At 34.8% G+C, this 26,067-nt stretch overlaps 1 protein-coding gene across 15 annotated transcripts; it reads right to left on the bottom strand.

Moving 5' to 3' along the window:
• Positions 1 to 985: 985 nt before the first annotated feature.
• On the bottom strand, positions 986 to 25,648 carry LOC141556689 (uncharacterized). 15 transcript variants are annotated; one of them, XR_012486601.1, is made up of 8 exons: positions 25,522 to 25,648; positions 22,539 to 22,609; positions 21,570 to 21,623; positions 8,690 to 8,740; positions 7,415 to 7,558; positions 6,444 to 6,567; positions 3,271 to 3,840; positions 986 to 1,094 (listed from the first exon to the last, which is right to left on the bottom strand). XR_012486601.1 is itself a non-coding variant. In XM_074291240.1 (8 exons), exons 5-7 carry the CDS (start codon positions 7,523 to 7,525, stop codon positions 3,277 to 3,279), a joined length of 726 nt encoding a protein of 241 aa, XP_074147341.1. In that variant the 5' UTR covers positions 7,526 to 7,558; positions 8,686 to 8,740; positions 21,570 to 21,623; positions 22,539 to 22,609; positions 25,522 to 25,635; the 3' UTR covers positions 986 to 1,094; positions 3,271 to 3,276. The 15 variants fall into 15 exon arrangements, 9 of the variants coding, with proteins under 9 accessions (XP_074147341.1, XP_074147339.1, XP_074147343.1 ...); XR_012486603.1 differs by having other exon boundaries at positions 8,686 to 8,740; positions 25,522 to 25,635; XR_012486604.1 differs by having other exon boundaries at positions 6,444 to 6,564; positions 8,686 to 8,740; positions 25,522 to 25,635.
• Positions 25,649 to 26,067: the final 419 nt, after the last annotated feature.

Here is a 26,067-nt window from a genome sequence, read left to right as displayed (position 1 = left end):
AATATCAAGTATACCTACCATTCTGGACTATAATGCAAAAAAAAAAAAAATTACATTCAATAAAGGGCCTTGGAAACAAGATTAAAAATTAATTGGAAATTAAATAATCTAATCCTAAAGAATGAGACTAACAGCAAAATTTATATGATGTAGTCAAAGCACTATTTAGGGAAATTTTATATCTCTAAAAACTTTTATTAATAAAAGAGAAAGAGTAAATCAATGAACTGGACACAAAACTAAAAAATAAATAAGTAAATATAAAATCCCCAATTAGATAACAACAAATAAAAATCCTGAAAAAAAAAAAAAAAGGATTAAAGGATTCACAAAATTGAAAAGCTAACTAAAAAAATTAATAAAAACTAGGAGCTGGTTTTTTGAAAAGAACAAATAAAATAGACCACACTGGACTGAGGCAGTTCTAATCCTAGCTCCCTCCCTTTAACTATATGCTAGGGAGAGGCTGTATGATATGATGAAAAGAAAAGTCAGGAGATATAGGATCAAATCTTGTTTTTGCCATTTAGTCTTTTGAGAGTTCAGGTTAGTTACTTGAGAGGTAATGAAAAAAGCATTTATATTAAGTGCATGCCATTTTTATTTAATTTTCACAATCACCCTGGGAAATAAGTGCTATTATCCTCATTTTACAGTAAAGGAAATTGAACAGTTAAGTGACTTTTCCAGGGTTCACACTGCTAATAGGTGTCTTAAGATCAAATTTGTATTTAGGTTTTCCTCGCTCTTCAAATCTCTCTCTGCCCTTCAGTTTTCCCAGCTCTTAATGTCTCTTTTCCAACTCAGTCTCTGCTCCTTTTACTCTATTCTCTCATGGAATCTCAGGATCACATTAAACGTCAATCTCAGTTCGTTGGGGTAATTTGTAAATAAAAGAATCCCCCAATGAGACCATGCATACCCTCGTATCTGTCAATACCTCCATCCTTATACCCAGAGCTCCTTAAAAAATTCACACAACTCATTTTCATTGGCTTCATTTTATTGGCACTTCTTGAGAAGTTGGCTGTTGTTGAAACCAGCAAAAAGCCAGTCACTGAACTCAGTGATGAAAACTTGAGTCTCAGATGCAGCTGTGAAAGGAAACAGGACACTCACTTTACTGACCGGGCAACTATAAGCTTGCTTACCATAGCAAATCATTACAGGTAGGGAAGGAAATGGGAGGGGAAAGAAATGACAAAAGTACATTATTTCAGATTTTACTAATTAACAACAATCTGTGATAACCTGGATCATGTAGGCTGAAAGTTTATTTTTTAACAGAAGCATAAATTAAATAATTGAGGAATTTTTTAAAAATAAGTACAGGGTACTTTCTCACATTCTTATCCATGGTTTAAAATTCTTATCCATTCTTAACAGTAGAGACTGATACTAAAACTTTATTAATTTTAGTGTTTAATACCAAAATGATAAAATTTCATTTATTTATTTATTTGTTGCTGAGGCAATTGAGGTTAAATGATTTGTCCAGGGTCACAGAGCCAGAAAGTATTAAGTGACTGAGGTCACATTTGAACTCAGGTCCTCTTAACTTCAGGGATGGTGCTTTATCCACTGTACCACCTCCTAGCTGCCACTATTTTTTTTTTTTTAATATTTGATCATTTGAACTTGACTCTAGTCTCTCTGAATTAATCTAGTGACATCTGATTTAGGTTTCACTGTTTTTAGAGAGACTGAAATGCTCAATAGCTTTCTATAACACTTTGTGGTTTCAATTAGTCAAGTGAGTAACCTATTGGTCATCAATGCTTAAAAAAAACACCCAAACCAATCTGTGATTTCTTTGACATGAGCATTTCTCTGACCAATGCAGACTCCACAGACCCCCCCCCCAAAGATTTATGAAGAATGTTTGAAGGGGGTTGTCTATGAACTTGGTAAATTTAATGCTTGGCTAAACCATATGTCAATACAAGCAAGTTTATTACCTAAGTATTTTATTCTGCTTTAAATTAATGTTTAAAAATGTTATTCTGAAAAAAAAAAAAAAAAGGATTTATATGCTTCACAGGCTGTCAAAAAGTTCAAAAAAAAGTCTCAAGACTTTTTTGCTTCAGTGGATGATGATTTCAATAAATTTCTGGGGCCAAAAAGTTCTTTGCCTGATGGCGTTTTGTAGTGACAAAACCTACTTTGCACTCAGCTGAGCTGGTCCTGAGACCATCATTAGATCACGCTCAAAGCTTTCTCAGCTCCGTGTGATCTAGCCAAGCTCTCCAGAACGTGGAATCATCTCTGTCACCATAACAAAGGAGGATTTTCAAGGAAAAGTGACGCATTTCAAATCATTCATATATTAAATCCCCCCAAAATACAATTATTTAGTCCAGTCTTTCAATTTTATAAAGGAGGAAACTGAGATCAAGAGAAGCTTGTCCAGTCACAGAGAAACAAGATTTTAGCTCAAGTTCCTGACTTCAAATTCAGTACCCTTTCTACTAAACACACCCACATGCAATATGTAGCATCTCTTATTCACACACACAAGAAAGGCCTGGGACTGTCATTACATAAGAAACTCCAGGATAAAGAATTCCTCTACTAAGGCAGGACACAAAGAGCCATCTACCAGCCCCTGAAAAGTTAAGTATCTGCCTAGGACTCACAACCAGGATATATCGAGGCAAGGTTCAAAGGCAAGTCTTTCTGGCTCTAAGGCCATGTATCCAGGCTGCCTCATACGTGTGTCCCTGTACACTATGCACGTAACAGTGTGTGTATGTTGTATATGTGTATCATAACTTACTTGTGTATAGATGTAACCATTATATATATATGTGTGTGTGTGTGTATGTGTGTGTGATATACATTTACTTATGCAGCCACATTTACATATACAGGTAAACACATAGTGTATGGTGCCTGTGTTTTTATATATCTACACAGAGATATAACCATCTTGCGTGTGTATAGATTTATTGGAGGTAAATAACAGATTTATATATGTGTATTCATATTTATATAATTTCTATATGAGTGTCTTTCACATATGAATATACACATGTGAAACTGTTCGTGTATGGGAAGCAAAAATAGAATCAGATTCGGAGCAAGCCAAATGAAAATGAATCCATGGGGAGTCACAATTAAATGGCTTTAAAAGTCACACTAAAGACTCAAGGTAACACATGTGAAGTCCATCATGGAACAATTACTTCAATGACTTTCTGTAAGAATCAGAGATGAATCATGTTTTCTTAAATTGCTTTAGAATTCAGTGAATGAGAGAAAGCAACTTACCTTAGCTTATGCCATATGCTGTTTCTTTCTTTTAATTTTTTCACACTCTGAATGTGGTAGTTCCAGTTTTCTCTTGAACAGTGATGGTTTGTACAACTTAATGTCCTTATCATACATGAGCCTGGCAGGTTGCAAGGGCACTCTTCCTACGTTTTCCAAGTGTTTTACAGGTTTAGGAGGATCAATATTCATGAACCAGGAATGTTCTAATCTCGGCCCCTGTACCTGAGTAACTATTCTAGAATCCACAGACAATCCAGCTGGCTCTGAAAGTCTTGTTGAACAATCTCTCACCTCTTGACTGATGATCTCTAATGGCAATTTCAATTCACTCATTGGCTGCATGTACACATCATTTGTTTCTAATGTTGGAGAAGTCCAGCTGGTACATTTGGCAATTTCTGGACTTTTCAGAAAGGTAGACTCTTCAATAGCAACCTCTTCTGGGATACGTGAGTTCAGTGAATTTGAAACTCCATTGCAGCTTATGTCCCCAAGGGAACAATTATTTAAGCTGCAGTCTGAAAGATTTGGTACATCTTCAGAGTCACCATCATAAGGATCTAAAAACTATAACAAAATTTATTTTGAAAAGTCAGTTTCTAGCCACATCAAAATTTTTATGAAACTACCCATAGGTACAAATAATTTCTTTCAATATTATTGACTTAGTCAACTTTTTGCATCAGTCTTGCCTATTCAGTTAAAAAATCCAATAGAGCAAAACTGAATATCACACCAGGGAAATCTAAATGATCTCACTATGATTGGTATAATTTAACTTGTACCAGGGCCAAGTGCCAGCCATATAGATGTCTCTTTCTATATCAATTCAAAACAAACCACATATCAAATCTATGTGTCCAGCATCTTTTTATGAAGATGATGAGATGTCTAGCATTTTGTATCACTTGTTTCCTTCACAGTTCTAGGGGGAAGCATTTATTAGAAAGGCCACTTTCATGTTACATTGTAGAAGGAAAATAAATCAAGGAAACACTAAAAGTTTTAAAAATTGAAATAGTAATGAACAAACATCTGACATTTATTGTCAGTTAAGCAGATTGTGATCTACTCTCAAATTTAATGCTTTAACTTTGTGACTTTTGACACAATTCAGGAACTGTTTGGATTGGACAAGTAATGAGACATGAATGAGACCCATATCCGGATATATACATATTTTAGATCTTCTCCTCCTCATCCTTAACCAGAAGATGGCACTATAACACAGCCTCATGGACCAGTGAACTACGGATAACTTGCTAGTAGTTGTCTTTTCCCCTTTCACATAAGTACTGCAATTTTCTATTTATTCTTCCTTAGCTTTTCTCTGGCTGTGCTGTGTATACAGTTTGATACACAGGTGGATTAAAAAACAAAAACACTTCATTCCATATGATTGGTTAACTTTGCTAACAGATGGTACCAAAATGGCTTTTACTGAACCAACAAGTATTATATTATTTAACATCTATTCCCAAGGTTAGTAGTTTAAAGTTTTGAAAATATTATTTTGATATAATACTCCCTCCTATCCCCCCGTAAGAAAAGAAATAAACCAACATGTTCATAGCACCACAGCATCCACATAGAGACTATAGCATATATAATATGTATAAAATATGTATATATGTATACACACAAAAAACCCATATATGTGTTATGTTACATCTGTCAATCTACAAATCCACAAATATCTATAGATAAATGAATTTGTAGAGTTTCAATAATGTATTACATTCAAAGTAGAAATGTCTTTAGTTGTGCCTAATGTCATCTTCCCACAAAACAAATACAGATATCAATAGCCTACAAGTCTAGTCAAATCTAGAAATTGATTCATATGTGAATAGCACTATTTTAACTCAAAATGGGTAAAGGAAGGGATTTTAGTACAAAGAGATATCTGAAAAGTTCATTCATTGTGTTTTGATTATATAAACAAGTACTTGTACCCAATCGTCTCCTGTCCATGTTCAAAATCATCTCATGTTAATTATTATTATTTTTTATTTTTCCAAAGTAGCTAAACTAATATGTATATTTTGAACCCCAACATACTCTATTAGCTACATTTCTTTTTTAATTAAAAAAAATACTATTAGATTGACTATTTCCCAAAATGAGATTTCTTCAAAATATATCAAGGATCATGGAAAACATCTGCCTGATGCCCTAAAAGCAGCTTCCATAGCAACTAGGTATAATGATAGATCAAAAAAAGTTTTCTTCTTCCTCTAGCTGCCAAAGTACCCTTGACTGTTTCCTTCCCATATACCTGCAGAAAGTAAACCTCTCAAAGAAAAGTGAAAGCAGACTATTCTAAAAGCTACAACTATAATAGATTCTGGCCCATCTCTTTCACTTGAGGAAAGGAGACTGCTAAGAAAAATCTCTAAGAGATCATTAGCATGAGGAGGGAAGAAAAGACAAGAACAGTTTCCAGGATGGGAAATGCCATGAATAGCAGAGGAAGATCATCTTAATGGGACCCTGATTCCAAGTGAGGCAACTAGTTGCCAAGTCCAGTTCCCCTTGTAGGTGGGAAGAGTTCTGAAGGCAAGATTGAAGTGACTCTGATGTACCAAGCATGAAACTCTATCTTGCTCTGCTTTTGACTCCTAACTTCTTCATGTTCTCCTACCATTGCTTTGCCCTTCTGACCGAGTCTCATAGTACGGAGACATTTGTCAAGAGTTTCATCCAAATGGAAATGGCAGACATGGCTACAAGGGTATATTTTAGGAGACAAGATACTTAGAAAAGAGAGAGGGAAAGATGATGGAGCCATAAATCATGAGGTAGAAAAGTCTTTATAAAATTTTAGAAGTGAAAGAGTTTTTCTTATCCAAGATTCTCCTCTTATAGATGAGAAAACTCAGGCTCAGGGAAGGCCTCTGGTACCCATATTAGGACTTGCCTTATCTTTACCTAGTACTTCCAAATTTATATCCCAACCATCAGATTACGTTCTTCCAAAATTTGCCTAGGATGATAGGGGAGGGAACCATTAGAGAAAGCAAAATATTTTCCATTAATATTGCCATTTCTTATCCAGTTATGTGCCTACTTATCTCAAATTATCATAGGCTAACACTACATTTATCTAATACTTAAACAGAGTAAATACTCTAAGATGCTGTCAGTTTTTTAAATCTAAGTCAACCTACCTCTCTTATGATACCTTCTGCAAATTCCATGCGATTCTTTTTGTGATCGCCCTGGAAAAAAAGAGGCTTGAACACTCTTTACTATCAAGAAAGACTTCCAGCACCTTAGTATTCAAAACTACTGCTGCACAAGTCAGGGCCCAAGAAAGGAGAGGGAAATCAGGGAATGGCCTCCTCCCACACAATTATCTATGGTGCTTAAGGCCCCACCAAAAAATGGGGCCAACCCAAGGTAATTAGAGAAAAACATTTTAGGGGAATGCCTTTGACAAAGCATTTCTTAAAGATCTAAAAACTTAAACCTAAATATCACGTCAAAAAAACAAAGTCTTAGGGTGGGAGCATTTTTTGAACACTTTGACAGATTTTAAAATAAGTATATATTCTGTACTAAAGCTGGTCTGTGGTCTGATTTCATGCTCAATAGCAGAGAATTTTATGAATCACAGACTTTTAGAGCCAGAAGTGACCTTAGAAATAGCCTGATTCAGCCTCCTTAGAGATGAATAACCAAAGGCTCAGACACAATTTTTGATTGGATGAAAGTCACACACATCAGGGTAAAGAACAGAATCCAGCTATCTTAACTAGTAAACTGGTATTCTTTGCATTATATCACACTGTCAAGAAATTTAAATTTGTATTTCTTTTTCTCTAAATGAAAGAAATAAGGAGGTAAGGGAATTACAAGTAACAAGAAATTTAACAAGTAACTTCTTGGCGCATCATAAGCACTTGGGATTGGAAATCCCCTCACGAAAATTTTGAAAGAGAAAACAAGATTTGTGAGGAAGGAACCAAACGCTCTCTAGAGCAATGCTTCCAGGAAGACTCAAAATTTAGGGATTTCTATTCCAGTTGTACATCCCATTCTCATATATCATTGCCCTCCCCCCCAATTCCAACCCCCGCCACAGAGAACCCCACACTTTTACAGGAGAGAAAAGGATTTTAAGCAGTAGGAGCAGCACCTTAAAACGATGGAGCATTTTTCTTTGTTTCTTCTTGATGCCAACCCTGGTGTTGATAACACTGAATGCTTCACGGATGCAGCTACGCCTGTCCTGCCTTTGATCAGCCATGGTTCGGGAAGGTGGATTTTTATTTTTTTTTTACTTCATTAAAAATAGTGTCAAAAAGAAAATACCACAAGGTAGCTTTATAATAAAGCATTAGAAAAGTGGCTTGAGATGTCCTAAAAGTCAAGTTCTCTGGATAGAGATACTCCCCATTTTCCATATTTTGGGGACTTAATTTTTAAAATCAAAGAATCTCAGAGTTGGAATGGGGCCCTCAAACATTGTCTATCCAAACCTTCTCTGAAACAGGTAAAGTCCCACCTATGTCATCCCTGAAAAGTAGTCATCTAGCCTCCACTATCAGTGAGGACACTATTAGTTGGACAATTCTAATTGTTAGAAAGTTAGTGTTCAAATTGGAATTTTAGCAATGAACGAACATCCATGATTTCTAGTTCTGGCCTTTGAAATCAAGAACAGATTCCTCTTCTGCATGGCAGTCTTTCAACTACTTGAAGACAACCAACATGTCTCCCTTTTACCCCTACCTCCCCCCCCAAGTCTTCTCTACTCTAAATTAATATCCCTCAATCTTTCAACCAACATGACAAAGTCTCTAGCCTTCCCTATCCTGGTTGCCTCCTCCAGACATGCTCTTTCACATCTACAGCTTTCCCACAATATGGCATCACACAATATAGAGGAGCAGAACTTCCTTTGTTCTGGGAATCATGCTTCCCTTAACGTAGCCTATGATCCCAGTAGTTTTACAAGCTGCTATGTCGCCCTCAGAATTTCAACTCATACCAAGAGAAAATTTAGGTCTTCCTTTCACCTGAACAACTGTCTGTCCAAAACTTCCTCATGTTGCTAACCAGAGTAAGATGGGTTCATAAACCCAAGTATAGGGACTTTACATAATTTATCTCTATTAAATGTTATCTTCTCAGATTCATTCCACTGTTCTAGACTATCAAGTTCTCTTGTGAAAATATCAAGAACAAAATAGAGGTAAGGACCTATATCTCAGGTATCCTCTACTCCAGACCTCCTTCCAGGTTAGAAGAGATCCCTTAACCACCACTGTTTTAAGTCTACTTGACCAGGGGGACCCACAACACACACACCATTCTTCCTAAGACACACAAGTACAAGAACACAAACATATACATAGAGGAGGGGGAATGGGAACCAGTAGGAATGAAACTATCACAAACACAAACCTACTTGAAGTTTCATGTCACTTGCTTTTTTAAAGAATCTTCGCGTGAAGGTGCCCTGTAAGAAAAATACTCCAATTACAAACGTACTACAAAGTTTATTTCCTTTTAAAACATGTTTTCCATGGATATAGTTCATTCTAAGCACTCTTATCTAATTAGGCAAATTTCTAGACAGGAAAAAATGTATTTTTTATTTTGAATGCTCTGAAATTAGCTCCCAGATTTATACCAAAGGAAAAAGTCATTGAATACTTTTAAAATTACAGTTATACCTTCCACATTGCAACTTTCTCCATTGTGGTTTCAATACATTGCAGATTGGTATAAAAAAATTAAATGAGAATTTTAGGTAAGTTTTGCAGAAGCTGCAAAATGAAAGCCAGCAGACAACACAGAAAAGGTTTAGAAACTTAGAAATGCATAAAATATATGTGTAGTATTGTATAATATGAACATTTTTTTAAATACCGTAAAGACCCCCTACAAGAAAAAGAAAAAATTCCGACTTTTCAGTGACTTACTATCTAAAACATTGCATTTGATTCAATAGTAGCATCAGAAAAATATTTGAAATGTTAATGTTATTTTGATTTTGTGTTAGTTTAAGCATGTTTCTTCTATATTTTATGGATCAAAATGTTTTCAATGAATAATATTTTCCATAAGTTGTATGCCTTCTGAAAATCTTGAAATATATATATATATATATACATATATATATATATATATATGTATACATATACTTGGATATTTTCTATTGTCAGTTATTTAATCATAAAACACTTAAAATATATTGTTATAAATATATATAGTTATGAATACCAAGAAAAAAAAAAAAGAAAAAAAATTCTGACTTTTTCTCCACTATGAAGGGAGAACCAGACCAGAAATACTACAACTCCCATGATGTGGAAGGAATAACTGTTTAGCTATTTGTGAAGCAGAACAAGAAAGTATATAGAGATGAGGAAACTTGATATTCACTTGGCTCATTCTTGTGTCTCTTGCACAGTACCACTTTTAATGATGTCCACTGGACATCACACTTTTTTCTGGTAATAAGGAGAGAGACTCAACCTTGGAGTTTCATTGGTATTAGGAACTCCCAGGTGAGTAAATATCTCTATTAGTATAGGTTGGCAACTTTTGCAGCAACTTAATTTTATAGTGTTGCCTCCAGAACAAAAAAGTTAAGTGATTTGCCCAGTCGCACAGTCAGCATGAGCAAAAGGCAGGATTTGAACCAGATTTTTCTGATTTTGGAACCAATTTTTCCCACTAATAAAAGGTAATATGTTAAAGGAAAGTTTGGGGAGATGAATAGAAGCTTTTTAATGATGACAGCTTTTCATTTGTAAGCTTTATTTGCAGGCAATAGGAAAGGAATTAGTACAAAGAGAGGGGTTGAATAGATAGAAAGAAGAGAGGAATAAAGGAGCAAGCTGCCCAAAAAATGGGAGGGAATGTGGTAAAGGGCAAAAAGAAGAACCTGGCAAGAGGGACCTGGTTGGGGGGATGATTCTGGGAAGATGGTAGAAAAGATTGGTAAATTTCAAGCTCTCCAGATTTTCCCCACAAATAGAACAAATTTGCACCTCAGGTGAATTTAGACTGGGGAAAATAATCAAGAAAACTTGTACCAAAAACAGACTTTCTCTTGGTATAACTCTACAGGATCTGAAGAAAGACCCAGGCCGAAGTGAATGTAAATTGTTAGCACTACTGTCTATCTACCCAGGTTACTTATACCTTCGGAATCTAATACTTAACATGCAACAAGAAAATTGGATTTACACACATATATTGTATCTAGGTTATACTATAACACATGTAAAATGTATGGGATTTGCCTGTCATCTAGGGAAGGAAGTAGAGGGAGGGAGGGGATAATTTGGAAAAATGAATACAAGGGATAATGTTATAAAAAAAATTACTCATGCATATATATTATCAAAAAAAATTTTATAATTATAAAATTTTAAAAATAATAAAAAAAAGGAAAGAAAGAAGGAAGGAAGGAAGAAACATTTAAAAAATATTCCTTTACCAGTAGCCTAAGAATTAGTCACTTGTAAGAATAGCTCCACAGATACCTGTGTTTCTGGTGAGTGTCTGAAGTCTCTGCTAGCTCTTTAGAGCTTAGTGACTCCCTCTTATTTTCTCTCTATGCTTCAAATTGTTGGTTGCCTCACAGATTTGTGAGAAGCATCATAATAAGCAATAGAAAGTTAAGCTATGAAAGTGTGTTATTTACTACTACTAGCTGTAAACGACTGCTTTTCAGGTCATCTCTGTATCCTATGGTCAAATTAGTACTTCATAAAAAACAAATTAATTCAATAAACATTTATTGAGAACTTAAAAAAAAAAAAAAAAAAAAAAAGAAAGACCCAGGCCAAGATTAACCCTAGTGAAGTGCAAAAACCTCCAGGCTAGCTCAGAACAAACACCAAGAGGGGAGCCCTGTACAAGCCTCAGCAGGAACCACAGAAACTTTCACCTCTTGGATAGTTGGTGGAGTCAGAGTTTGAATCTGGGAAGACCAAGTGAACCTTGGCTAATAAAAAAGCCAGGCACACCTGTGCTACAGGAACAGGGCCCTGGGTGAGAAGGAACCAATACCTGGTGTGAGTACAGAGGCAGAGGGGTAGGGACACCACAGGCACTTTCAGAAGAATAGAGCTCTTGGTTTGGGGTTCCAGGTAAGAGAGGAGAGGTCAAGTGAAGCTAGATATACCTTCCCCCTACCCCTGATTAGAGGTGCTTACACTAATACTTCTTATTTTTAAAAAAATTAATGAACTGGCAAAAAGGAAGGAACCCCCCCATTATAGAATAGTGAAGTTTAGGGTTCATCTTCAGAAGAGGACACTGAAGTTAAAAAAGCTTCTAACAGAGAGAATTTAAAGAATTCAAAAAAAGTATTTAGAAATCAAATGAGACAGACATTGAAGAAAAACTAAAACTAAAACTAAAAACAATCCAAAAAAACAACATTAAGAAAAAAAAAAAAAGTTAACCAATTAGAAAAGGAGATACAGAGTCTCAGATGAAAATAATTCTTTCAAAATTAGAATTGGGCAAGGGGAAGTCAGTGAAGCTATGAGAGACCAAAATATAACAAAACAACAGATTATAAGGATGAAAAGATAGAACAAAATGTGAATCATCTTATAAGAAAAATGACAGATCTGGAGAACAGATCAAGTGGAGAAAATATAAGAATAATTGGACTGCCTGAAAGTTATCAAAAAAAAAAAAAAAAACTTGACACAATAATGCAATAATAAATATACAATAATAAATAATACAAGAAAAACTGTCTTGGAATGATAGAAAAAAAAAAATCACCTCAACAAGATCCTTTGTGGGAAACACATAGGAATATTATTGCCAAATTTCAAAACCCTCAGATCAAAGAGAAAATTTTGCAAGAAATAAAGGGAAAAAAAATTCAGAAATACAATTCTAATTGTACAGGACATAGCAGCAATAATAAAAGACCACAGGGTCCTGAATCATATCAACTGACAATCAAAAGACCTAGGCCTGCAGTCAAAAACATCATAGCCAGAAAAATTACCTATAATATTGAACAGGAAAAAAGTGAACATTCAATGAACTTCAAATTTTTAGGACTTTCTATCAACTAAATCTGAACTATTATAATAGAAAATTTAACATAGACGGGTCAATATCAAAGATCAATTTCAAGGAACTTAAACATGGACAAATTGGGTTTTTTAAATACATAGGAAATGTATACCGTATGTTTAAGATTAACATCAATAACAGGATAGCTCAAAAGAAAGACTGGGGCAGAATTAAGATAAAAATAGTAATTATGATATGTAAATGAGGTACAGAGGAAGAATTGATACAGAAGCATTAGAGAGTGGAGAAGGGCTCTTAGTTTTAAAAACTCAGGAATGTGTTAAATAGGCAACACTACATATATACCATGAAAGGTATAGCACCCTCCAAAATCTAAAGAAATTAGAGGGGAGGGATGAGCAGATGGAGAGGCAAAGGTGAGGGAAGAAAGACAAGGGAAGAATCCTTGGGTCAGGGAAGGTTAAGTAATAGCAATGTAAGTTAAGAAGCAAAAGTAAAGCAAAGAATCAACAGGGATAGGAAAGTTATATGGGAGAGGGAGGAGCTATATATGTACGCATAAATATATATTTTCTTAATTGTAGCCTACTTGGGGGTAGAGTGGGGGGGATGAAGGGAGGAAAAATAAAGTAAAAAAGGTGCACAGCAGAAGACGAAACAATTTACAAGGAAGTAAAGAAAAGATGGACATTCATGAATATAATTTCTTCTACTGATATATATATTTTCTTGAACTGTTAATTTTTTGTTATATATTTTGGATCCTCCCTGATGTTCTGCTGGACATATAGGACAATTTATTTTATTTTGTTTAGGATTCCTTTTCTGTTTTTCTTTTTTCTTATTTTTTTAAATAAAATAATTTTTGTTAGCACTATTGTCTATCTACCCAGGTTACTTATACCTTCGGAATCTAATACTTAATGTGCAACAAGAAAATGGTATTTACACACATATATTGTATCTAGGTTATATTGTAACCCATGTAAAATGTATAGGATTGCCTGTCATCGGGGTGAGGGAGTGGAGGGAGGGAGGGGATAATTTGGAAAAATGAATACAAGGGATAATGTTATAAAAAAAAATTACTCATGCATATATAATGTCAAAAAAAAATTATAAATAAATAAATAAAATAATTTTTTTAAATAGGATTTTGTTATCTTCTGAGCCTAAAAAAAAAATGAGATGATGAAATATATATAGTTTTGAAATGTCTAATAGGGATAATGGGTAGCTAGGTGGCATAGTGGATAGGGCATAGTGGATAGGACATAGCGCCTTAAGATAAGGAAGGCATTTTCTCAAATTCAAATCCAGCCTGAAACACTTTTACTTAACTATTTGACCCATATCAAGTCATTTAATCCTCTTTGCCTCAATTGTCTCACCAGCTAACGAGAGCTGGAAAAAGAAATGGTAAACTACTTCAGTTATCTTTGCCAAGAAAAAGCCTCAAGTGGATTCATGAAGAATTGGACAAGACTAAAAAATGATTGAACAACAGTGGGAAAATCAGCTTATATCAGATAGTCTCATAAAATAGAAATCACAAGACCATTCCAATAGATTTGGGGTGGAAAATGTCATCCAGAGCCAGAAAAGAACTATGAAAACTGAATGTGAATCAAAGCATGTTATTTTTACCTTTTTTTGGTGTTTATTTTCTCTCATGGCTTTTTCTTTTTTATCTGATTTCTTGTAAAACATGATAAATATTGTGCATATTTAACCTATATCAGACTGCTTGTTGTCTTGGGAACAGTAGAGGTAAGGGAAGGAAGGAAAAAAAATTCTAACACAAAATCTTACAAAAATAATATTGAAAATTCTTTATTTGTCCAAATACATGTAAACGACTATTGAAGGGGAAAAATGAGAATGAAAGAAAACAAAAAAAAAAAAATCAGAATTACCTGTTAGAGGGTTGGGAAACTAGAGATTTGAGAAGAAATTAATATGGCTGTGGGGAAATGTGATAATCAAATAAAAATAAAAGGATTCCTGTATAGCAGTTAAAAACCAATTAAAATTAGGTCCATAACAGATCCAATTAATAATGCAAATAGTCCAATGGATGTCCAATTTAAGTTGATTAAGATAGTTTAGCTGGGGATATGAAAGACCAGGCCAAGATAAGTAAATTTTGGAATGATCAGCATAGAGATGGTAGTAAAGTAGTACAGAAGAAGGAGGGAAAAAAGCCTAGAACAAAACCCCAAGTCACAGCTATGGTTAAAGGACATGATCTAGAAGACAACCAGAAGAGAGTGAGAAGTAGTCACCTAGATAGGAGGATCACCAAGAGAGACTGGTATACTAAAAACCTAGAGAGAAGAGAAGATCAATAAGGAGAGATTGATAGCTTCAGTCTGCAGAAATATTAAAGAGAATGAGGATTGAGAAAAAAATTGAATGTGCCTACTAAGAGACCACTAGAGAAAGCAGTTTGAATGGAATAAGACTGAAAGCTGGATTGTTACTAATGTATAGATTACTTCAGTATTTTTGTTTCCCAGATGCTCTTTTGAATAAGACCTATAGGAAAAACTGAGAGCTATTTTTTTTTTTAATGGAGAACTCTGAATCATAGAACTGTATAAAGATTTGGGAAATGTACTAGATGGTATAAGTTAAGAGTGAAGTCTCTTATGGAGGAGACTTGACCCTGAAACCAAAAGAGTATTCAAAGAAAAAGAGAGGCTATAATTTTCTGCACAACTATCCATTGTCTGGGAGGTTGTGTTAAAACTCCATTGTTAGAATTGCATGTTTAACCTGTGTTGGATTACTTGCTGTCTAGGAAAGGGAAAAGAAGAGGAAGGAAGGAGAAAAATTTGGAACACAAGGTTTTGCAAGGATGAATATTGAAAATGATCTTTGCATGTATTTTGAAAATGAAAAGCTATTATTATTTTTAAAATTGCATCTTATTCTGGTCCCACCCTGCTTCTAGTCCAGTATATTTGGTAAAAGTTTAGAAATAGTGAGTAAAAAAAAGAATAAGAAGGGCAATAGCAGTAAATAAGAGTGCAAAGGGAAATCTGGAAGTCACATACAAACTATCTCAAAAAAAAAAAAAATCAAAGAAGCATAATTTATGAATTATATTCTTTATTAACCATATATGCTAGTTAGCAGGGTCTGGTGCTATGATATGTATGTTCCAGATAAATCCAGACCTCCACAGCTCCAGACCCAAACATAAAAAGATGCTGATAATTCTGGATTAATAATCTAGATGTATTAATTTTGAAGTTTTACCACTAATTCTGAAATGTTTTAGGTATGTCAATGAACTAACTCCTAAATGGCACAGATAGGAATTGGTCTGTTTCCCTTTAAATAAAAAAAGAAAAGAAAGCCCTATAAAAATGAGACCTTAAACTCCTGCCTCCAAGCACTCTTCCATGGGTTCATGCGGCCTAGTGTTCCCAACTCTAATCCATGATTATGAGTAATATCTGAGCCTCTCTCCTTTCCCCATGCTATCCCATCTCCAAACCATCTGCCTGTGTCATTCCCACTTTTTTCCAATTTGTCTCTGTATTTCCTGTGTTTTGTTCTCATTCTCTGTGATTATTAAAATGTAATTGCCACTCTGTTTCCTTCTGCCACTCATGGTCTTTCCTGGTGAGAACCAGGCATCCCTCTGCCCATTTCAAAATTTCTTAAGGTAATTATCAATTCAGAGATGAAGAAAACCACAAAGCTGGGCCAAGGAACAGGCATGGAAGGGCTTCTGCTAACCTTCCCTGCTAATCCTAGGCCCTTCCCTTTCTGAAAGGGCACAACATAACCTCACTGAGCCAAAAGTGATAGCCCCATGTTCAGGAATTAGGGGTACAGGAGATAAAGATGCTTAAAAGGAATAATGGATAAGTGGTCTATGGATAGATGGTTAAAGGATGGTAACAAACAGTTCTCTAAATAATTCCAAACTATTAACAATCAAATGCTAAAATTAGTGATGAGAATGCAAATCAAGACAACTGGGGGAAGGGGGAAGCCATGATATACACAAGACCCAGCAGCAATTATTAAAACAAGAGATTCAGAAATACAATAACCTGAAAGTTTAAAAAAAAAATAGGTTTATAATCAGGAGTAACTTGTTCTGTTACAGTGAGTAAAATTCTATGGAAGGAAATGAATCTTTAATATGAAATAGGATATATTTCAAAGTTCCTATAAAAATTCTAAAAGGCAGGACAGCTAGGTGGTGCAGTGGATAGAGCACCAGCCCTGAAGTCAGGAAGACCTGAGTTCAAATCTGGCCTCAGACATTTAACACTTCACAAACCTCCTAGCTGTGTGACCCTGGGCAAGTCACTTGATTCCAATGGCCTTGGCCAAAAAAAAAAAAAAAAAAAGTCTAAAAGGCCAAAATAAAGTGACTAAAATATCTATACCCTTTGCCCCAGAGATTCTTCTGCTAGGTTTATATCCCCAAAGAAACCATTGTAAGAAGAACACCCCCCCCATAAATACAAATTATTTATAGCAATACTCCTTGTGACAACAAAGAATTGGAAACAAACCCATCATTTGAGGAATAGTTTAAATAAATTTTGGTACATGAATGTAATAAAGCATTACTGTGCTATTAAAAATATATGTGATGAATACAGAGAAGCATGGAAAGAGCTATATGAATTGAAGCAGAATGAAATAAGCAGATCCAAGAAAACATACAGAGTAACTTCAAGAATATAATCAGAAAGAACCATACACACAGTTTCAACATTATGAAAAACAGTAATGGCTTGAAAGATATAATAATATTATTGAAAGCTATAACAATTAATATTTATATAGAACTTACTATGTACCAAGTACTTTTTTAAGCATTATAAATTATTTCATTGGATCCTTACAACCACCCTGGGAGATAGGTACTATTATCTTCATCTTACAGATGAGGAAATCAAGCCAAATAGAAGTTAAATGACTTGCCCAGGGTCACATAACTAGTGTGTCAGAGGCTAGATTTGAATTTGGATCTTCCTGACTCCAGAACCACTAAGCTACCTAGACACCTCTACCCCACCGCATTTTGCAGATGCAGGAGGTCCAGGAGTATGCAATGTTGCACATATTTTCAGATTTTTTTAATGTATTGATCAATTATGAAGATTTCCCCCCTCTTTTCTTTTTTACCTTTTTTGTCTTTAAAAATATAATTTCTTATATAGGATTAGTTCTCTACTTGAAGTAGGTGTAGGAAATTATAGTGATATAAAAACAAATAACATCAATTAAAAGCTCATTTAAAAACAATGTTACTTCACTCTAAAAAGGCCAAAAAAAGGTAATAGGTTCAGAGAAACCTCAAAACTTAACCAAGAAAATCCACAACAATTACAAACAGAAATTGAAGGGAAAAAAAGGATTTTCTGCCAAGACTTTGTAGATAACTAAGAAAAAAATGCAGCAAGAAATAAAATATGAAAAGCTCTAGAAGTAACTGAAAGGCAAATAAATGACTTAGAATGATAACCCTTAACCAAATAATTTTGCTGAAAATGACAATAGATCACAGAGAAATCAATGACTCTTGAAGTTAAGAATCCAAAAGATTGAATTTTTTTTCAAAATGTAAAATATATGCTTATCAAGTATAACTAACCTGCAAAACAAGTCAAGAAGAGATATTTTAAAAATCACTGAAATCTCTAAAAAATATTTTTTAAAAAGAAGCCTGAACATTATATTCTAAGAAATCATAAATTAAAAATATTCTAATATATTAGAGCCAGAAGGCAAAATGAACTTTAAAAAGCAATTCCTTTCTAAAATAAACTCAAAAAACAAAAGTCCCAAGAATGTCATAGCCAAAACCCAGAGATTCCACATTAGAGAAAAAAAATACTTCAGATAGTCCCTTCCTACCAAAAGTTCTGAGTAGCTAGGAACCATGGTCAGGATACACACAAGACCTAACAGCAACTACTAAAACAAGAAGAGATCCAGGAATACAATAACCTGAAAATAAAAAATTGAGTCTTTAATCAGTGAGTATAATTCTACAGGAGGAAATGGATCTTTGATGAAATAGGATATATTCTTTGTTCCATCATTTTTCAGTCATGCCTGACTCCATGACCCCCTTTTGAAATTTTCTTGGCAAAGATACTGTCAGTGATTTTCTATTTCTTTCTCCAGTTCATTTACAGATGAGAAAGTGAGGCAGGCAGAGGTTGTGACTTGCCAAATAAAAAGGCAAGAATTTTAATAGGAACTTCAAAATACAGAGGGCTTACCTAAAAAAGTAAATTTATCTGAGCAATTAATTGGAAGATGAAGAATTAATATACAGAGAGAGGGGGAAAAAAACAAGCATTACATACTTCAGAACTTGAATGACTTCAGAAAGGAAACAGAGAACAAGGGAGTACATATGTTCTATTGCTAGGCTTTTTAAAGGGAAAAAAAAGAAGTAGTGAAGATAAAATGAATACCCTGACATAAAAAGAAAGGGGCAGAATTTACTTTTTCTTATATAATCGGGAGGTCTGAGAGTATACAAAAACATGAAGGAAGAGATGTGGGAAAGAGACATCAGATGAACTTTACTCTTCTCTGGAACAAAGTTTAATAATATGCCTTTTATATGACCTACACATAGTTTGGTATAGCAATCTATAACACTTAAATAGGGAAATAAGCCAGGGACAGAAAAAGAGGGATAGGTTTTAAGGAGAGGATAAAGCCACTAAGAGAATAGTTTAAAACAAAATAAACTCCTGATTGAGAAAAGGAAAAAATTGGAATTTGAAGACTATGCCCACCAAATAAATTATGGCATGTGTATGTAATGGAACATTATTGTGTCATAAGAAATTAAGAAAAGAGGATTGCAGAGATTCCTGGAAGTAGGAACTGACGCAAACTGAACAGAACCAGAAGAATAAATTACGTAAAGATTGATGTCTTTGCTATAAAGAAAAACAACTTCAAAAACAAAAATTCTGATCAAAGTGATAGCCCAGAAGCTTCTAAAGAAGATCCGCAAAGGATATTGTCCACTTTCTAATAGAAAGGCAATAGATTCAAGGTGCAAATGGAAAGATGGATTTTTTTGACACGACCACTCTCTGGATATTTGGTGTGACTAGATTATTACAAGCATTTTGTTTTTTCCATTTTTAAAGATTAAATGGTTAAAAATGCAAGGGGGGGAGGTTAAGAAAGGAGGAGAAAATGACAATAGAATTGATGATGCCAAAAGATAAAAAATAAGAAAAAAAGAGAAGGGCTATTGGAACATTTTTAAAATGTTTTAAATGCAGGTGAGTGAAATAAACACAGACAAGGAGGATTGTTTGGAAAGAAGTTGAATTTATCAGAGTTATTTTTTGTTTTTTTGTTTTTTTTGCTTGTTTAAGAGTGAAACAGATTCATGTTTTCATATATTGCATCTTTTTGCTTTTTTGGAATTATTTGCTAAGAATTTTTAAAAAAATAAAAGTTAATTAATTCTGTGGGCTGAATGTCAATGGAAAGCACACCAATGGGGGCTTAGACACTAAAATATTAATTTAGTACTTAGGAAGCAGTCACATCTTTACAATGCATCTCAAGCTTAAAGTAAAGTTTGAGTGGGAGAAGTGCCCAGAAGGGACACTAGATAAGTAAGAATAGCAACAAAATCCTTTTTTTCCCCTGAGTTAAGTGACTTGCCCAGGGTCACACAGCTAGGAAGTGTTAAGTGTCTGAGATCACATTTGAACTCGGGTCCTCCTGAATTCAGGGCTGGTGCTCTATCCATCCATTCTATCCATCCTAGCTGGTGCGCCACCTATCTGCCCCCAACAAAATCCAAATAAATACTCAGGAGGAAAAAAAGAATCAGACACACAGACATATTTGTGTTAATGGAGAATTAATCAATTTTTTACAAATTATATACACTTCACACAGCTATTTTTGACTGCATTAAGAGCCATGTATCAGTAAAGCAAATCTAGAGCAGATCCTCCTTCAAGAGCTAAATTGAGAACATTTTTCTTATCCTTGTCTAGTAGATAATCCAAGTAATAGAAGATTAGCAGCCTTTGGAGAACTAAAAGGAGGACAGCAAAAGCAGAAATGGTGATGGAAAAGATTATTTTACAGCAATATGATCATGTATTATATAACAAATATCGATGTGACCACTTAGGTGAGTTATTAAGTTTCTCAATCAAAAAGTTGAAACTAAAAAATGTTTAATATTTGTGCAGAAAAATAACTCGTTTATATAACACGGAAATGTTTTCAAAGCAATCGCAAAGATTAACGAACATTTTCTTTTATTTCTAAGTAAAACTCTGGACTATATGTAGTATTTCTATTTTTAAATGTTATTCAGCAGAAAGAATTGAGGGGTTAACAGAAGGTAAATTAAATAACTGCTAACCCAATATGACTGAAGTTAGGATCACCTTTACTTAGTTTACACATCCCTTAGAGCTCCCCCTCAAACCTAAGTCCCTATGTAATTATATCTTAACAATAGGAATTATATATGCTAAGTCTGCATGCATGAGTAGACTTGTTCCAGCTTTGCTTCCTCTCACCTCCACCTACAAGAAAACAGTAGGTTTATTGGAGCTCAGAAAGTTTGACTCAATCATGTGTAACTGGTTTTCTTTTCCATACATAGCTCTTTATTTATGCACATGAAAAATCAACTCCAGCCTACACATGAATGATCCATGGCAAATATTGCTATGTGAATTAGTTTCCATGGATTTTAGGAACCAAATTGGGATTTACCATATGGATCAAGCTCATTCATGGAACTGTAAATCAAAGGTGAAGTCATTCAGAATATAAACTTTCTAGGAGAAAATAGAAGTCACTAAATCTCTCACTGCACCACTAAACCAAGACTAGGAGTTTTGGAACAGTATCAGAACTATAATGATAATTAGTAAGTTGTGTGGCTGAGAATACACATCCAAACCAAAAACCAAAACAAAACTAGAGGGGGGAAAAACTACTAAATGCCTAGAAAGAGAAAGGAAACTATATTATAAGAAAAGCTTTGAGGAAGTAGGGGATGGAAATATTTATTGGCAAAAGTGGAAAAATAAAAAGATTTATGACATTTAATTTAAATATCAGAGCACTAGAAGCAGTAAAAAAAAAAAAAAATTTGAGCACCATTCTGCTCCTTTATATGATGGGAAGGAGAAAATCAGGAAGTTTGAGAAAAATCTGGCCAGTACAACACAAAAAGAGGAAAAGAGCTGTGGACAAAACAGTCAAGACAAGGACATTACCTCTGTATTGGTCTCAGATTCAGAATCAGTACTTGACTCGATTTTGCATTTTTGCTTTAAAAGAAAAAGAGAAGTTTATAAAATTCAAACTAAAACTTAAATACTTGGTTGATCAATCTGTCTATGATCGACCAGATCAGGGTTTCTTCACCTTGTTAGTGTCATAGTCCTCTCTAGAAGGACTATGAACCACTTCTCAAAAAATATTTTTAAATGTATAAAAGAAAATGGAGATGAATTATATTGACATACCCTTCCTAACAAACAACCAAAAAAAAAGTTTACAGATCCAAGGTCTATACCCCGTGGAATAGATATTTTTCCTTCTCATAAATTTTCTACATATTCCAATAATAATGGAAATATGATTTTTGTTTTTCTTTAAAATGGCTTCCAAAGCAATACTTGGTTGAAACACTGTAATCTTACGATTATTTCTTTGTAGTTCCAATAGTTAATGTTAAAAATGATCTTTTCAAAAGTAACTGCAACTTTATAACTTCTTGGTTTAAAATAGAGTCTAGTGAATACCATTTCATATTTCCTGGACAAAACCATGCATGAGCCCCTTACACTTTAAATGAGGGAAAGCTATGTAATAGAGAACTTTATAACACTAGAAATCAGTATGACTAATTTGGATCAAGTGATAAGGTTTCCAAATGGAACTATGCAAGATTTCAAAATAATTCACATATGCTGCAAAATTGACCCCCATTTCAAAGACAAGCAGAGGAAGGAAAGATTTTCAAGATCTCAAATCCCACCTCCAATAATTACAAACTGTGTGAGCCTGGGCAAGTCACTTAATCCCTCTGTGTTTGCTTTCCTATCTGTAAACTGAAGGGGTTGAATTTGATGATTTCCAATGTCCCTCAGTGCTCTACACCTGTGATCCTATAATTATATAGAGACTAGCATTGACCCAAAAAAACCTTCCCACCACCTCAGAAAAAGATGTTTTTTTACCTTGTACTTGTGAGTCAATTTCTCCACAAAATCTGGGCTTTTATCTGAATCCATCAGATCGCATGTGTCTGCTAATGGGAAAAAAAGCAAAAACACATTGAGTACCTCCTATATATAACACTTGGTAAAGGAATGTGGAGTACATCCAGAGTGGACAAGTAGGAGATTTATTAGTGATGGCCAATTTGGAATTCAAAATTTCCTGAGACTAGAAGCGATAGCTGTGAAGTAACCTTACCCAAAAGTTACTTGCATAACTTGAGAAAGTCAAGTGGTTAGAGTGAGTGGTGGGAGGGAGCTATTGGTTCACCTGGTTTGTTGGAGGGAGAAGACTACATATAGCTCCTTAATTATTTTCAGGGGGAAAACAGATTTTCTTTCTATTCAGTCAGAAAAACACATATATAAACATACATTCAAATGACCTAGCAATGGAAAAGAACCCTCAAAGATGTCTAAGAGAGTATCTAACTGTCTAAGAAGAAATTTCTTCCCTCATTGTAAGCAGAGCATCTTCTTGGACTGGAAGGCTGAGTTCAAGCCTCTAGTCCTCCCAAATTAGGCAAGATGGAATAAGAGGAGTTTTCATCTAGTCCCTGGGGCCAGAGAAGTCCTTGTTCAGAAAGACATTCCACCCCTCCAAATTCAGCTACCTGGACCTGGTGGCCTCCAAACTCTCCTGTAGCATCCTGATGGTCTCTTCTTTCTCCTGCCCTCAGCTGTCCCCTCCATCATTGGGTTAGAGTCCTTAGGGGTGCAATCCTGAAAAGTGGCTCCTCCTTTTTCTCCTGTTCTCTCTTCTAAACTGTACTCCTTTTCTCCCTTTTTCCCCTCCCTTTCTTCTCCTCCCTTATTCCTCCCCCTCCCCAGAAGAGAACAGGTGGGATTTAGGGCAGAGATAAGAGGAGGATAAGAGAGCAGGTGTGGGAACTCAGTCCTGCTGGGCAATTAAGGACCCTGACCAATCCAACCTACCCAAAAAGCATTTATTAAGCCCTGTTTATGAACCAGGCACTGAGGTTACAAAGCCTAAAAAAAGGATAATATACTCCTCTACTCTAGGTGTTTACCTTCTCCTCAGATGAGAATATGAAAATAAATAAGTGAAACTATTGCTGATTCCTTCTGTTGTTTGTGTCCCTCCTTCCAAATTAACTTGTTTTTAATTACTTGGTATTAAGTTTTAAAACATTTCTTCTGCATATATTTGTCTACTTTTTTGCTAGATTTTAAGAGAAGGATTGTTGCATTCTTGAATTTATGACTAAAGTTGAGCAAACTACTTGGCATATTTTATGAACTCAATAGATACTTATTGATCAATTGAGGATCACTTAAGGGGAAATGGGAGGCAACATGACAGTGGAAGGAGTGAACCTGGGTTCAAGTCTTGAAACCTCTCCAGGTCTCAGTTTTTTCCACTGGGGGTTTCCCCAGGTCTCTTCTGGCTTTTGATCTGTTGTGCTGTGAAAAGCATCCAGTATGAGGTGGTTCATGAGTTCAGCTTTACTGGGTTTTGCATGACTGAACATGTGTTAATCTTTATCAAATTGCTTGCCTTCTCAATGTGGGGAGAAGGGAGGGAGAATGGAATAATCTGGAATTCAACAAAGATTGAAACAAAGATTAAAATTGTTTACATCTAATTGGAAAAAAATAAAATATTAATGAATTAAGCCTTGAAGAGTCAGTCAAGGATTCTTGATATATATATGTATATATATATATATTTCAATATACATTGATTTTTGTAATCAATTAAATCAGTTATGCATTATTTAAGTTTAAGTCTCTCCCCTCCAGGAGGTTAGAGGAGGCCAGTTTGAGACATTTTTGCCCACAGGGAAAGCAAGTACCTTGATTATTTTAGTTAAGTTTTTCCTTTGTACATGAAATTTTTGTAGGTCTTTCCTCCTCCTCCTTTCCCCAACAGTTAGATAAACTTTCCAGGGCAGAAATGAGGCACAGGATAGTGTTTACACCGTTTCATCAAACTTACTATGTTAGATGGGAAGAAAAATGTTCAGCTCTAGCATTATAGCTTATCTGAGCAAGAGGCACTTTGGCAATCATCTGGTCCACAGTCAAAATACAGAAGTGACATTCCTCAGTAGAGAAATGATCAAAAGGATATGAACAAATACTTTTCACAAGGAAAAATTAAAATGATTCAAAAAAGTTCAAAATCATTAGTAATAAAAGAAATACACATTAAAACACCTTTGAGGTTATTTGCCAGGGCACTGGCAAAGATGACTAAAAAGTGAAAGTTCACCTGTTGGTGAAGTATTGAGCAAATAAGGAAGCACACTTATAGGGTGTGGAGATGGGGCATTCGATTTGTACCAATTAGTCTAGTGAAGGATGGGGAGGAATGGAATTATGAGAGAAAATTCACTATACTGTTCATATCCTCTGACCCAGCAATCTCCTCCCAGGCATCCAAGGAGATGAAGAAAAGATGTGAGATAAAAACAAAAATTTTATAGTTCTTTTTGTGGAACCTAAAAAAGCAACCATCACCAAGAAACTAGGAAGGTGAGTGTTCAATAAAATATTATTATACTAAAAGCAGTGAGAAATATGAGGAATCAGGACAAATTTGAGAAGACTGTAAGAAATAATCCACATGAAAACAACACTAACAAGACATCCTTTATAATGGTTGCAATAATGTAGATGAAAACATGACAAAAAGGCAAGTACCAAATAGTCTTGGCTCCGGAGGCAGGCAATAGTATTTTATACTGGGAATTGGGAATTCAGCCCAGTAGGAGACAAACAATTTCTTTTTTCAAAGATTTCTAACCACTGGGCTCTTCTCCCCTCCAATCACATGAGCAACAGGTCCATTTGTTAAGGAAAGAATCTGATCATATTTTTATGGATAAATCCATATCCATAAAAACTGAGAATAAAATCTTCTTTCCCAGAAACTGTTTTAACAACCACCAGCTCTATAATATAATGACTCTAGGCTTACCTTCTGAATATGACCTCCATTTTATTTCCCAGAGCTGGTTCAATGTATTAAGAGCTTGTTATTTTTACAATGTTCCCATAAATCTAGTTTGTCTGACTGATGTCATATTATTACTATGACAACAGATTATGATGCTACAAATTATCCTGCAACATCTTGTTTGGAGTAAGAAAATGCCTTGATCATGAAAGGAAATATATTTACATCAGTTACAAGCCATGTTTAAGTGAGCTAGGGATGGGCTGCCTGGCCCTTATTGCCTTTTTTTTTTTTTTTTTTTTTTTTTAAGAAGGTATATATATATAACCGACCATTCATTATCACTGCAAAAAAGCAGTTTACATGGACCAGGTTCAGGCATGGAGATAAGCAAGTCTCTGGCTCATGCTCCCACACAGTGCTTCTCCTGGGAACCAAAAAACTTGGCTCCTGTCTAGATCTCTAGAAAATACACAAATACACACACATAGAGAAAAGGTCCCTTAACTCTCCTACTCAAACTCCCAAAAACATAGCATATATATGATACACTTTATTTCAGTCAAC

This window comes from Sminthopsis crassicaudata, chromosome 2 (genome assembly GCF_048593235.1).
Source record: "Sminthopsis crassicaudata isolate SCR6 chromosome 2, ASM4859323v1, whole genome shotgun sequence".
Taxonomy (NCBI): domain Eukaryota; kingdom Metazoa; phylum Chordata; class Mammalia; order Dasyuromorphia; family Dasyuridae; genus Sminthopsis; species Sminthopsis crassicaudata.
The sequence above is the reverse complement of the archived record's forward strand: the minus strand, read 5'-3'. Positions and strand labels throughout refer to the sequence as shown.